This window comes from Opisthorchis viverrini (assembly GCF_000715545.1).
Source record: "Opisthorchis viverrini unplaced genomic scaffold opera_v5_78, whole genome shotgun sequence".
NCBI lineage: Eukaryota > Metazoa > Platyhelminthes > Trematoda > Opisthorchiida > Opisthorchiidae > Opisthorchis > Opisthorchis viverrini.
The window spans coordinates 1,156,493-1,168,953 of NW_008751734.1; the positions used below are offsets into that span (position 1 = coordinate 1,156,493).

General features: G+C 46.3%; 3 protein-coding genes across 3 annotated transcripts in view; 1 reads left to right on the forward strand and 2 right to left on the reverse strand.

The window, feature by feature from the left end:
- The window catches only part of T265_04627 (hypothetical protein), a gene marked incomplete at both ends in the record, with an annotated part of 18,938 nt that extends 10,067 nt beyond the window's left edge, over nucleotides 1-8,871 (forward strand). Inside the window, 3 exons of the mRNA XM_009169409.1 lie at nucleotides 6,328-6,485; nucleotides 8,052-8,471; nucleotides 8,575-8,871. Coding sequence (XP_009167673.1) covers nucleotides 6,328-6,485; nucleotides 8,052-8,471; nucleotides 8,575-8,871 — 875 coding nt within the window. The remainder of the gene's footprint in view (nucleotides 1-6,327; nucleotides 6,486-8,051; nucleotides 8,472-8,574) is intronic.
- Nucleotides 3,654-3,884, reverse strand: T265_04628 (hypothetical protein; the record flags this gene model as incomplete). The annotated part of the gene is made up of 1 exon (XM_009169410.1): nucleotides 3,654-3,884. The coding sequence occupies one exon, from the start codon at nucleotides 3,882-3,884 to the stop codon at nucleotides 3,654-3,656; it is 231 nt and encodes a 76-aa protein (XP_009167674.1).
- Nucleotides 8,872-10,943: 2,072 nt separating the features above from the next.
- On the reverse strand, nucleotides 10,944-11,414 carry T265_04629 (hypothetical protein; the record flags this gene model as incomplete). Its single annotated transcript, XM_009169411.1, has 1 exon — nucleotides 10,944-11,414. The coding sequence occupies one exon, from the start codon at nucleotides 11,412-11,414 to the stop codon at nucleotides 10,944-10,946; it is 471 nt and encodes a 156-aa protein (XP_009167675.1).
- Between the last annotated feature and the right edge of the window lie 1,047 nt (nucleotides 11,415-12,461).

The following is a 12,461-nucleotide window of genomic DNA, read 5'->3' on the forward strand; positions in this document are numbered from 1 at the left end:
TCGGGAACGTCGAAAAAAAAGAACATTTTAAAGACATTACTCCAAAACATCACTCGACTCAGCTACACAACGTTCGTTGCATGCAATGCCGGTCAAATAAACCACACGGACAACCAGATAACTAGAACACAAAAAATCCGCGCAGTTCTCGTTCGTCACAAATAAATAGTCGTCCAGTTGTAACACCCTTTTGGTGCCTGGGTTCCATGTCATCCTAAGGAAGTACGAGGGTTGAGATACCGCCGGGTTACCTAAACGTGAGCAGCTAAGATGCAGAGGTTGGTTTCTTAGCATGGATCTTCCAGACACCAAGTTCACTTATTAACTGCTGAGCTATTTCGAGCTCGATCTCCGCCGATTCCCAATTCGAGGAAATAAAACGCTCCAATGCAACTATGCCCTCACTCCGTATTCGCTCGAACAAAATTACCGGGTTTACTTTGCTGGCGTACAACCTACTACCTTCAAATTATATTTTGTGTCAAGGCCCTAGAAATGATCGTGCTTGAGGCTGGAACGTAGCAATCGCTCACACGTGACCTTAGAGGCCGGTTTTCACCCATCCAGATACCCACTGTCATTGTTACGTCATCCAATTCTGATAAATTATGATGCAGACACATTCATGCGGTCTCTCCTCCCCCCGTGGAACTGTGACCATGATGAAGCCGATCGGGACACGACTGACCCGTGTCATTGTCTTATTTGCGTGTATCCGGTTGGTGGTAAAAAAACCCTTGGTAAAATTGTCTGAAACATTGCGACCACCGTAACACCATGCTCTACAACGGACAATTCTCCCTCTCTGACCCACGGATGTCGCTTCTGTTCAGTCAACGTCTGGCATTCGGCGGACATTGGATCATGATTGGCTGTTGGGTACAGGCTTTCAGCAAATCAGAGCTTGCCGGACTGGCGAGCTGCCCGATCTTTTGGCGAATCACATGTGGGCTATGCAGCTCGGCCTTGCCGCGGCGCCTTGCTGCGAGCGTTAAACCATTTTAGGCGTTTAATTCAGCCTTATATTTGGGCATTCTGAATGTCACGACCAGAGTCGAAGGACTGGATGCATTCGGTTTGAGCAATGCCAGAAAGATGCTGTGTGTCGCAATAGCTTCCTCCGACAAGGTCCTCAGAGACTGTATCCATGTACCGTGACTTTAATGTCTCGTACGGATCAGTGACACAGGTACAGCTCTAGTTTATCTATCTGAGACCGCAGGTAGTGTATTAGGAATGACTGAACGTCAGCATTAGTATGGATTTAACTGTTCGATCCCTCATCTTGAATCTTAGCTCGTCATGCGTAGACACACTCAGTAATCTTCAGGGGCACTTTGAGATTGCTATCTGATCATTGAAAAAAACAAGTACAGTGTCTGTTTGGGGAACGTGCATCCCCGGAGTTGTCTGTACGCGTGCTCTTGCAAAATGCACTCTGGAAGTGTAAATTTGGAGCGTGGCGAGATCGTTTTGTGAGATTGCTACTGATCATTGAAAAAAACAAGTACAGTGTCTGTTTGGGGAACGTGCATCCCCGGAGTTGTCTGTACGCGTGCTCTTGCAAAATGCACTCTGGAAGTGTAAATTTGGAGCGTGGCGAGATCGTTTTGTAGACAGGGACGAGATGGCTCAGCGGTTAGAGCGGGAATTAACTGACCGGAAGGCCCGTGGTTCGTGTCTGACCTCTACCTTTCGGCTTTCCCTGTCTAGGCTTGGGCAACCTGGCAGTATCCCAGCCCTCGTGCTTCCTTCGGGTAGCATGGTAGCTAGACACCGAAAAGGTCTTTACAGCTGAATGTGGACAGTGTCTGTCTAAAAGGGGAACATGGTGTGTAGCTCACATCATTGGTCGAATGAAGTGACCAACTGCAATGCCTGTTTCATCAGTCAGGTGACAACGCTGAAATCACTGTCCAGATGATATGATAAAAACTGACCAATGGCTGTGAGGTAAAAGTGTGTGCGCTCTCCTGGGGTGTTTTCAGGCTTTGGAGTTCTCGCATAGGTCGTGTAGTACGCATCTAGTTCGATGTGCTTGGTAGAACCCATAATTTGAAGACAGGCTTGAAGTACCAAACTAGGGACATAGGGACATAGAGCATCTCGTTTTCCATACCCGCTCAAGTGGTTAGAGCGCGAATTTCTGACCGGAAGGTCCGTGGTTCGAACCCGACCTCCGCCACTCGACTTCCCCTGTCTAGGCTTGGGCAACCTGACAGTATCCCAGCCCTCGTGCTTCCTTCAGGTGGCATGACAGCTAGGCACCGAAAGGGCGCTACAGCTGAACGATTATTATTATTATACCCTACAGTGAACCTATCCAAACATGAGGAGTACTTTTTCAACCTTTGACTTCGCAGAGGGGTAGGTGCCTGAGGCAAACTGGAGTTTTGCTCCGAGCGCAGCTGATTGGTGAATAGCAAGGCAAACGAAGTGGTATAATTACCAAGGCAATAAGCAAGAGCAGTTCCGATTAACTACACCATCTCCTATAATTAATAGGTAGGCCACCAGGACGGTTTGTCATTCCAGATATCTGGTCAACATGAATGTTCGCCTCTTCCTGTATTCAAGGGGACAGTTCGGATATTCAAGTACGGTGCCGGTAGAAGCGCTTGCCTGTTTGCTTGCCGGTTTATTGGAGATCGAATCTGCTGCACCTGAGGCCGTATTTTCATCACTGATTATCTGCAGTGAGAATTAAACCGGTACCTAATATTTTAGCGTGGGCTAACCAGGCACTGTATCGGAGGGACCGCTCAAACGCATCAAAACATAGCGCAGTGGAACAGAATATTATAATCAGACGTTTCGGTTACCGTGGCTAACCTTTTCCAGGGATCTGTACAACCGATCGAGTCGACTGCAGCTGTCTTGTTTTCTGATTGGTGGGCTTTTGGATTCGGGCGCGACCAGCACTCCGCGTACGTGTACACGTGATTGTGTGGGTACTTTGACTAGGATGTGCCTCCATTTGTTGTTGTGCTGACTGTGATGCATCTTTGTTGGGATTCCGACTTGACCTCTGGCTGTTGTGTTTACCAAGATGTACAGCCCTAACACCCCCCCCACACACACACTGGTCACGTCTGACTGCCAACTAATCTCAGGAGAGCGCCAATCAGAAGGCGTGATTGCCCAATCAAATGACGCTGCACTTCACTCGTATTCGACTGACTGGAAAGCCGTGAAAAAGTTTTGCCCCGCATTATAACATCTTATTTCACTACGCTGTTTTGCCTTTAAAAGTTCCCACTGAATGCATCACGTGGCGCTCAATCTTTTTAACAGTATCCGAGGCGGATTTAGCCCGGACCTCCTAAGGCTTGACAACACAAGAGAACCTATCATTGTCGGAGAACGCCACCTAACAGTTGTAGGAAGCTGATGTATGCATGAAACCATAGATAGACAGTTGTGTACGCAGTCTTGTCCCCCTAAACTCTGGAGTTGGACACCAGATCGGCTTTGGCTATCTGTTTGATTCCCTTTATTTTCTCGACAGTTTTTCTCACGATATATCAGAAACAGGCAGGTTCATATTTCTTCCGTGTACTCAGTTTGTCAGATAAACATACTACTGATCAGTTACTTATAGGCTTGCGCATCACAGGAGGTAACTCCTCTGTTTTTTTCATGCTCCACCTTGTTTACCAGAGAATCGCTTCGGTGTTGTAGCCAAATTTTGCCTGATCGATCCCGAGCTCAATATACTTCGAATTTCGATCAAACTGTTTCTCAGGAGTTATAGAAGCAAAGGCTTGAGGACTGTTTTTCTCATGCGTGGAGCTTACTTCATTTTCAAGACATATCGCTCTAGAGAGCCTGGATGCACTTGGATCGCGCGGATTCCAAGATTGCTTCCCGAAGCGATTGGCCATTGTCAGTCTAATTCGCTATCTTTTGAACTAAATCGGAACCGCCACGTTTGGGAACTCTGAACAAGAGTTGAACGTCGAAAGTCTACCGGTCTTTTCATGCTCGGGTGTCCTGCCTGCTTTATTGCCTAGCTGACTTTTTGGGCGATCAGAGTCACCGTAACGTATTGTTTCGGCTGTTTGACAATTGGTCACTTGCCGTACGACGCTCATGAGAATCACCTAATCCATAGATGCACCCCAAACAACCGGAACCGATTAGTTTCTGCCACTTGCAATCAAGCTCATTTCACTCGTCGGCTTCTATCGTCCATAACAAAATGCTACACACAAAAGTCACCTTATGAGAAAAACACGTGGGATTTGATGCTACTTTTGGAGCATTTTTTTGAACGCAGTCCGAAAGGTTCTTTCATTTTTCGCGCAGCTATTGAACACATATTCCGAATCCATAAGTTTACAGCTCCTACTGAAACCGGTTATTTGATTGGCCCATTCGCGTCCAGGTGGAGCTTGACAATCGTTATAAAGTCCAAACGGTGTAGAATTCCGGGATGATGCCCGTTTCTTGGTAGAACGTGTTGCTGAATTCTGTTTCTTTTTCGCGTCCGATATGACCATGTTCACGATGAGCAGCTACTTTACCGGCTGATTCGAGGATGTCCGGAAATAACAAATTTCAGTATCAATTTCATTTGGATAGCTCACCTATTGATAAGGATTCCGCTCTTGACAAATCTCCACGCGGTCACGTGGTTTGCTAGTGGAAACCAATCGAGAATCAAGGAATTTACCCTGTCGGCTTTTGATCGTGGGCTAAAAATTGACTAGTTTGATTTTCTACCTTCCCACTTGGTTATAGCGCGCGAGAAAACAGGGACGCACCTGCGTCCATGTGTGAGGAATTTAATCTGACCAGAACTTTTCACCAACGCCTGTCAGTTAGGATTTCACTTGTTTGCAGGTCTATGGAAACCAGTTGGTTGTCTTCAATCAGCTTTTTAAGCTTCATTCACTCATTTTTATATCTTGCCCACAAGTCCAATATGCCAGCAAGCATGTGGACGAATACCGACATTTGAGTAGCATTCTATCCTGTATTCACACACACACACACACACACACACACATTCAGGCTGTACTTACCACGCAAACCGGCTTTTCGAACAACTCAAATGAAAGTCGTGTATGACAATGAGTTGAAAAGGATAAAACATAAAATCCTGACTAAAATTTTTGGCACCGCCATGAGTTGCAACACGAATTCCGGAAAGCAACATCGAAGCAGCCTCTAACTACTTTGTACAATTTTGATTTCGATCTGTTGGTTGTTGATCAGGTGGATGTTGATCTGTTCGCTGAGCTTAGCAATTGGCTTGCAAACGTTTCGTCACCATACGAGGAGACATCATCAATGCGCACTCAACTCAACTGCGCACTGATGATGTCTCCTCGTATGGTGACGAAACGTTTGCAAGCCAATTGCCAAGCTCGGCGAACAGATCAACAGCCACCTGATAAACAACCAATAAACTCACCCGAGCTACCAATATTTCAACAGGTTTCCATTTGTTTATGCTCTGTGATTAATCGAGATGCTTTCTTGGTTAATTTTATCTAACGTCAACATACTGCCTTCCATTTTGCTCATTTGGAGAGTTCAGTTTCTCAGTCCGGCTTCACAAACTAAGGCCTCTGCAAAATGATACAGGCTAAATGACTTCGAAAACTGGGTCAGTACGATAGCAAGATGCATGTAGTGAAGCAGTGGCCTATATGGTCACTATGATCTAATGCGCAAAGCTCGTTTGTTCGATTTTTGATCTCCTTTCATTTAAACCTATTTGGCAGGCAGTCCTCATCTGTTCCGAAACTTAACCACTATTACGAGGCAACTATCTGATGGGCTCTATGGGTTTAAGTTCATCGTGAGTGGAATTCACTCATAAAGGAAACTAGTCACAAGGTTGCTGAAAACTCTTCAATATCTCGAATATCGTGCCAACAGAAACATGAGGCGGCCTGTGTGCAGCACATTCAGTTGTAGAATATCGCAAACGAGAGATTCAGTTGAGTCTCTCGTGAAAACCAAATTGATTTGCAAATGAGTGTATTTCTGATTATTGAGTGTTTGGATTTCCATGTGCACCCACATTTTCCCCTTGAATCAGAGATGGCTGCTTACTTGCGGTATGTCCGGAGTTTGGACTTTTTCGAAGAACCCAACTACGAATACCTTCGGCTTATTTTCACCGACCATACCGCGGTATCTCGTGCCAACTGAAACATGAGGCACCCTGTGTGCAGCACATTCAGTTGTAGAATATCACAAATGAGTGATTCAGTTGAGTCTCTCGTGAAAACCAAATTGATTTGCAAATGAGTGTATTTCTGATTATTGAGTGTTTGGATTTCCATGTGCACCCACATTTTCCCCTTGAATCAGAGATGGCTGCTTACTTGCGGTATGTCCGGAGTTTGGACTTTTTCGAAGAACCCAACTACGAATACCTTCGGCTTATTTTCACCGACCTAATGCAACGAAAAGGTTGGGAATGCGACTGGGAATTCGACTGGTGTCACAGGCCCCTCCCCGGTGCAAAGGTCAGTCACACTATGCCTTGTTGCCTTGTTTTTCTATTGGTTGTTTACGGATTTTCTTATTTAAATGGGCTCTTTCATCTTCTCAGCGTGAAGCATCTGCGTGTTTGTATGTCCTAATGTGTTCTACCTCTGACCTGGTTCATATTGTCTCCTCGACGTAAGCACCGAGTTAGGACAGTTATTCACCTGTTAATTTTGCTTGATGCTCACGCCCAGCTTCAGGGAGTTGGTTCTGCTGCATTCTGTCTTTCGACCTGAGCATTGCATTCCAAGGAACGGATACTGGTTTTTGTTTCCTGGCCACGGCGATTCTGACTTACGTCTGCTTGACGATGAGGACACCTTGATCTTCTGTCTTCTGGTTGGCTGTTCCACCCCAGCACCGTTTCTTCAATTTCCCTGCTACCCTTCGGTTGGTGGCCCCATTTGATCACCGTATATCTCCTGACTTGTCGTTTGTTTGTTTGTGTAACGGCGGATCCGTACAGAATTAGATCGATGTCGGTCTATGGCACCGGAAAATGAAACCTGGATTGAGGACCTGTATGAAGAACGAACTATTTGTAAATGCTAGGCTAACAATACTCATCCCTCGTAAAAGTGTAATCGAGATGCAGTTAGACTGGGCCCCGTCGCAATTACAGCAGAACCGAAGCTTTGATATCATACCCACATCGATTTATCACCTGCAATGAATGACTTGAAAGTTCCTTGTGCATGGAGTTGAAATTGGCAAGAGGCCGACTAAACTCGACATCGTTTTTCGTTCCGTCACAAAGTTAAACTAATATTGAGTGGTTCTCGAACTGTACCTCGTTCATCACGGTTGAATGTCAGTGACCTTGCTTGGCATCTACTCTATCCATCCGGCGCCAGAGTGTCAACACTGCAAGCCGACTCAGACAATGGTGGCATTGTTTTGGGGCCAGTTCGTTTTGACAGTGGAATGGAATGTCAAAACTTGGTCAGTCTAAATAGGATTGCCGTAGTCACTTCTTCGTTGCCCACACTTTGACAGCTTGTTGGATGCAGCTCTGTTCTTGATAAGGTTGATCACATACTCATTACTTAACCACCGGTTGAGTTATTTTATGGGGGACCAGATAGTAACGGTGCTACGTACGGTATACACTAAAATGTACACGTGCACCTATACTAAGGTAAGCTGAGATGGCTCAGTGGTTAGAGCACGAGCATACTGACCGGAAGGTCCGTGCTTCGAACCCGACCTCGGCCTTTCGACTTTCCCTGCCTGGGCTGGGCAACCTGACAGTATTCCAGCCGTCGTACCTCCTTCTGGTGGCATGGCAGCTAGACACCGATAGGGTGCTACATCTAAGTAATACACTAAGGTCGATAAAGATTGAATTCAACCTGAAAAATGCACACACAGGTACGTCCGTTTCATTCCTAGGCTAGTTTAGATCCAGTAGCGTTCGTTCTGTTTTTGAATGGATTTCTCTGGGAAGGATCACTGTGAGAACAATAAAATCACTACTTCCCTGAAGGTATTACTTTTGATGTTCAGTTTGAGTAACTCACAAAGATTAACCATAGAATTGATAGGTTTCTTTTTCATTCTCTTACGAACATCAATGCCTGTGTATGCCCTACATTTCACGTCAACAGTCCTCATCCAGTCAGCACGCCACAACCGGTAACCCTCCCGGCGTTGCTGCACCAGTCACCAGTGGTGGCCCAAATATCGCCCCTCAGAATACAACTGGGCTCCTCTCACCTACTCATTTGAATGGCGAGCACAATGCTTTGAGTAGCACAGCTAACGATTTGGCTGGCGCTGGGCCTACCGATGCACCCCTTCTTGGTCCTCTTAGTGGGGGCGCCGTCGGGCAGTATTGGACCTCATCTACGGCGCCGACCACCACCAGCCCTGGTGTTGGTTTTCCAAACGACGATAATGCCGCGGCCGCCGCTAACCAGCACCACTATAAGTCCAATGAATTCGGTTCCCCCTACTCCGAACAGGTAAGTTTTTACGGTTGGACCATCGAGACCTTCTTGTTACTCTCTCACCGGTTCTTTCCACAGCCCAGTCTCATGTGTTTTTTGTCCTCCGAAATTTCCTCAGACTGCCAATCCGGCTGGTATTCACACTGGCCACTATCCCAGTCGTTCGGGTGCAAAGAACGACCTGCTAGGCGATGAAGTCAACCCAACCAGTAACCTTCCCGTTGGTACCTCAACGTTCGGAGTCACTTGCTCCAACCTTGGTGGAGGGCTCTCACGTCCCGGACAACATTATGCCGGTCCCGAAACAGGGGCTTCAACACGAGATCTGGGGTTAGGAACTACTGTGAGCAACTTAGATACCACTGCTGTACATGTTACCGGTGATCACGATGATGGACTCAGTCAGTCAGGGTAAGTCTTATGAACAATTATCCCTGCTGTTAAGCGCCACTTGTCGCTGTTACTGTTCCCCATCTGGTAAGGGTGAATTTGTTTTCTTTTTTTGGCATCTTTTGGCCCACATTAGGAAGCTGTTGACATGGGACACCGTTGTAAACTTTCCGTGGCGACCGCTTCTCTCCTGAAGCTTGTGTCTTGGAGGATTACTGCAACTTTCTCATGCTCATATCCATCTTCCTCAATTTGATCGATTTTCCTGGACCTGTCTGGAGTAGGGTCACTGTGTATTTTAGTTGATGAGCGGAAATTCGCCATTTAGCCCGTTGTTTTTATTGGTCGTTCGAACTCCTTGAAGTGTGAATCCGGGAGATCCAAAACCGGCTCTGTCTGGTTGGATTATTTCTGGTTTGTAATTTCGCCATATTTCGGACAGGTAAGTCACTTACGCAACGCTTCGTTCTTCGTGGGCATGATGACTTCATTCTTTGTTACCGACTTCAAGATTGTTTGTTGAGCCCCTCTTGGCCAAGACTTATTATCGCCAGGTGTGGACACTAATAACGTCTGTATTCTACTGCCTGACAACAAGATGAAGGTGTCTGATTCTCCGTTTTCTCATTACAAGTTTTTTTCTTGTCTCATCCTCTATAATTGAAGCCAGCCTTGGAGCACTTCTCAGCACAGGCTTTCTGTCATCGGACAAAATCTCGATAGTACCAAGTAATCACACAGTTAATGGGAAGCTCAAAATTCTGCAATTTTTCGATGCAGTGGATCAGTCAACACCAGTTGATTAAAACAACGCGAGTACCAGTAGTAATGCCGAAGGACACCTCACCATAAACTATGTGTATCTGTGGAGGGAGGTAGTACGTTGAACAAGATGGCATGACCCATGGTTCCCGTCTTGACACATTCTTTTCCTGGATGGGTTCTATGTGGTGCTTCTCGTGCCCGGCCAGAGGTAGTGCAGGACATACCTGCTCACGCATGTCAGTAGGGAATGACTGTATGGATGTGCTTGTATTAGGTTTGCCCACATCCTCCTTTGATTTCATTTTCGGAGTTCACCACTGATGCGCTGCTGATGCTGATGGTAGTGTACAAACTTTGTCGAATTAGAAAGTGGTCACAAAACCCGCTTTGTTCTGGCTATTTCCTCGTCCCAGCCCACAAATAACCGACAACTCAAAGTGGGGGAAAGTATGTGCATACCATTTTTGGATTTGTAGTAAAGGGCAACGTGACCGCTCGTCTTTTATTTGGGCTCTGAAGAATACTCGTTTTCTGTCGCGTGCATTGCCCCATATTTCTCCTTAAAAGTCGTCTACTCATACAAAATTAGTAGTTCGAATTAAACACGAATTTCACTTTCACCCAATCCTCTCCAGATGCTGCGGCTGTCTCGGACGCTCGAGGCGATCTCGGTTCCGATCTCGATTTAAATGATCTCCTTCAGTCACTGTTTTCGAAAAACCAGGGCAACAGCTTCGAGACTGGTCAAGTGGTTCACCGGTCATCAAGTCCTCAGTTGGCCCGGAGCCCTTCAACTCGATGCATCAGCCCAGGGAGGGCGCCTGTGGGGTTCATCTGTATTTCTATCATCCCCGACCTCCCTTACTAGCTAAAATGTACGCCCTCCCCGATACCTCAGACCACTACACCTCCCCGGTTCATGTTTGTATGATGCAGATGGTACGTGAACTGACCACCGTATTTTGCCTTCCAATTGCCTTCATACTCATTTGCCTGTTCCGTCGATTACTCCAGACCTACACTCGCCAACCGTCCCTACTACTAATACTACTACTCTGGTACTCAGGTTCTTTGTTGTTCTAATATCGTCCTCCGCAAGTTCGTCTCTACGTGATTTGATGCACTTTGACACTCTCGAGCAGTACGCAGAGCACGTAGGTTCCCGCTTCCTGATATCGTTCCTTGGACCGACTGCTCATCCCTGGTTTCTTTCACTTCCACTAGTTACCATTTTCGTGTTTTGTGCTTCTTCGTCCGCTTTTTCACTCTCCATGCTTATTTCCTCTATCACCCCAACTACTACCCGCCAACTAGGCAATGCCTTATTCTTCCTCACATTGCTCGTCTTTCATACCAATGATCAGGCTTCCCGTACACGTATAGTTGTGTGTGTGCGTGTGTATGACCAGATGGGCTGTCGCTCATAGGTTTCAGAACATTGCAACAGCCTTTTAAAGGCATCATTTTTAGTCCTGCCTCATCCGACCATATTTCCGCACTCGGTATGATTTCGTTCTTCTCCATCTTTGATCTTTGTGGAAGGTTCATCTGCACCAACCGCCCTCTCAATGTGACTGCCATAGTTTCTTGGTAGTTCCTTACCAGCTCCGGAGTTATGTCCTCCTGATGGGCCTTTTTTCGTTGAATAGCCGTTTTTTTATTTTGAGCACACAGATTGATTAAGTGCATTTGACCGAATCGTTTCGAGGGTGGGAGTATGGCTTTCCTCACCACTATGCCCGTCCCAGTTTCATGTGTACAGCTAGGTTGGTCTTTTTTGTTCTGTCCCCACCAACCATCCATTTTTTCCTTTTGTAAACGCCACATCTCCGCTCATCTTTGCTTGTCTTGCGGACCTAATTTTGACCACTCGCCGCTGCAGCATTCATACTGGAAGCGGACTGCTTTCTCTCCTTATTCCATGGATTAAAGAATTACTGGTTCTAGTTTTGCCCGCTTCGCTTGTCGCTGATGAAAGGCTTCGAACAATTTCTATGTTAGCTACTCCCCGGTCCCGACTGTCATTGATTGGCTGATTGGTTGGTCCCACTTTTATTATCAGTGTCAGCATTCTCATAATTTTGCTTTTTTCAGATATTCATTGAACACTTACCCCGTCACCACATCAAAACTTGTGGGACACGTTTACATCACTGTAATTTAAGCACGCACAGATAAACTGATTGTTCCTGCTAATGCTTCGCTCTGTTCGCTCTTCATTCCCACCGAATCGAATGGCGTACAGCACAATCGCCCACCCCACCGCCGCCGTATGTACCTGTGGGATGAGAGTCACGTCGTCTCCACGTGTGAAGTCGGTTGGATGTCCCTTTTCGTCTTCTCTTTGCTATCCACCACGACAATACTATTCCCCTTGTTCTTATCCAGACAAAGTCGTTCCTGTACTTACTAGAGATGTTACATGTGTGTATGTGCGATCTTCCTGATCAATAAATGACGAAACGTTTTCGTGCAGACTCGCACTAGGGTTGGGGGCGAGCTGTTACTAGTTCAAAGTAACATTATGTCCAAGATACAGTCTCATGTGTCCACTAAACAACCAAATGATCAATCGCGCAAGTCACGTGATTCCGAGAGCATAGTCCCAACAACATTATTCCGCTAGGCTTTACAAACTTAGCCGAAGTGACGAACGGAACTATTCGATCGAATGTTTTCTGCTGGCTATTTGGAACAGTTGTCGGTGGAGGGGGAGGGTGTTGTGTCCTGCTGAACGGTAGTGCAACTCTGTATCGGTCACTTGGCTTCCCGCTCCGCCCAGTATTCCATATCAAAAAGTACGGTAGCTCTACGCAGCCCTTTATGGTGACAAACGACAATTATTACAAC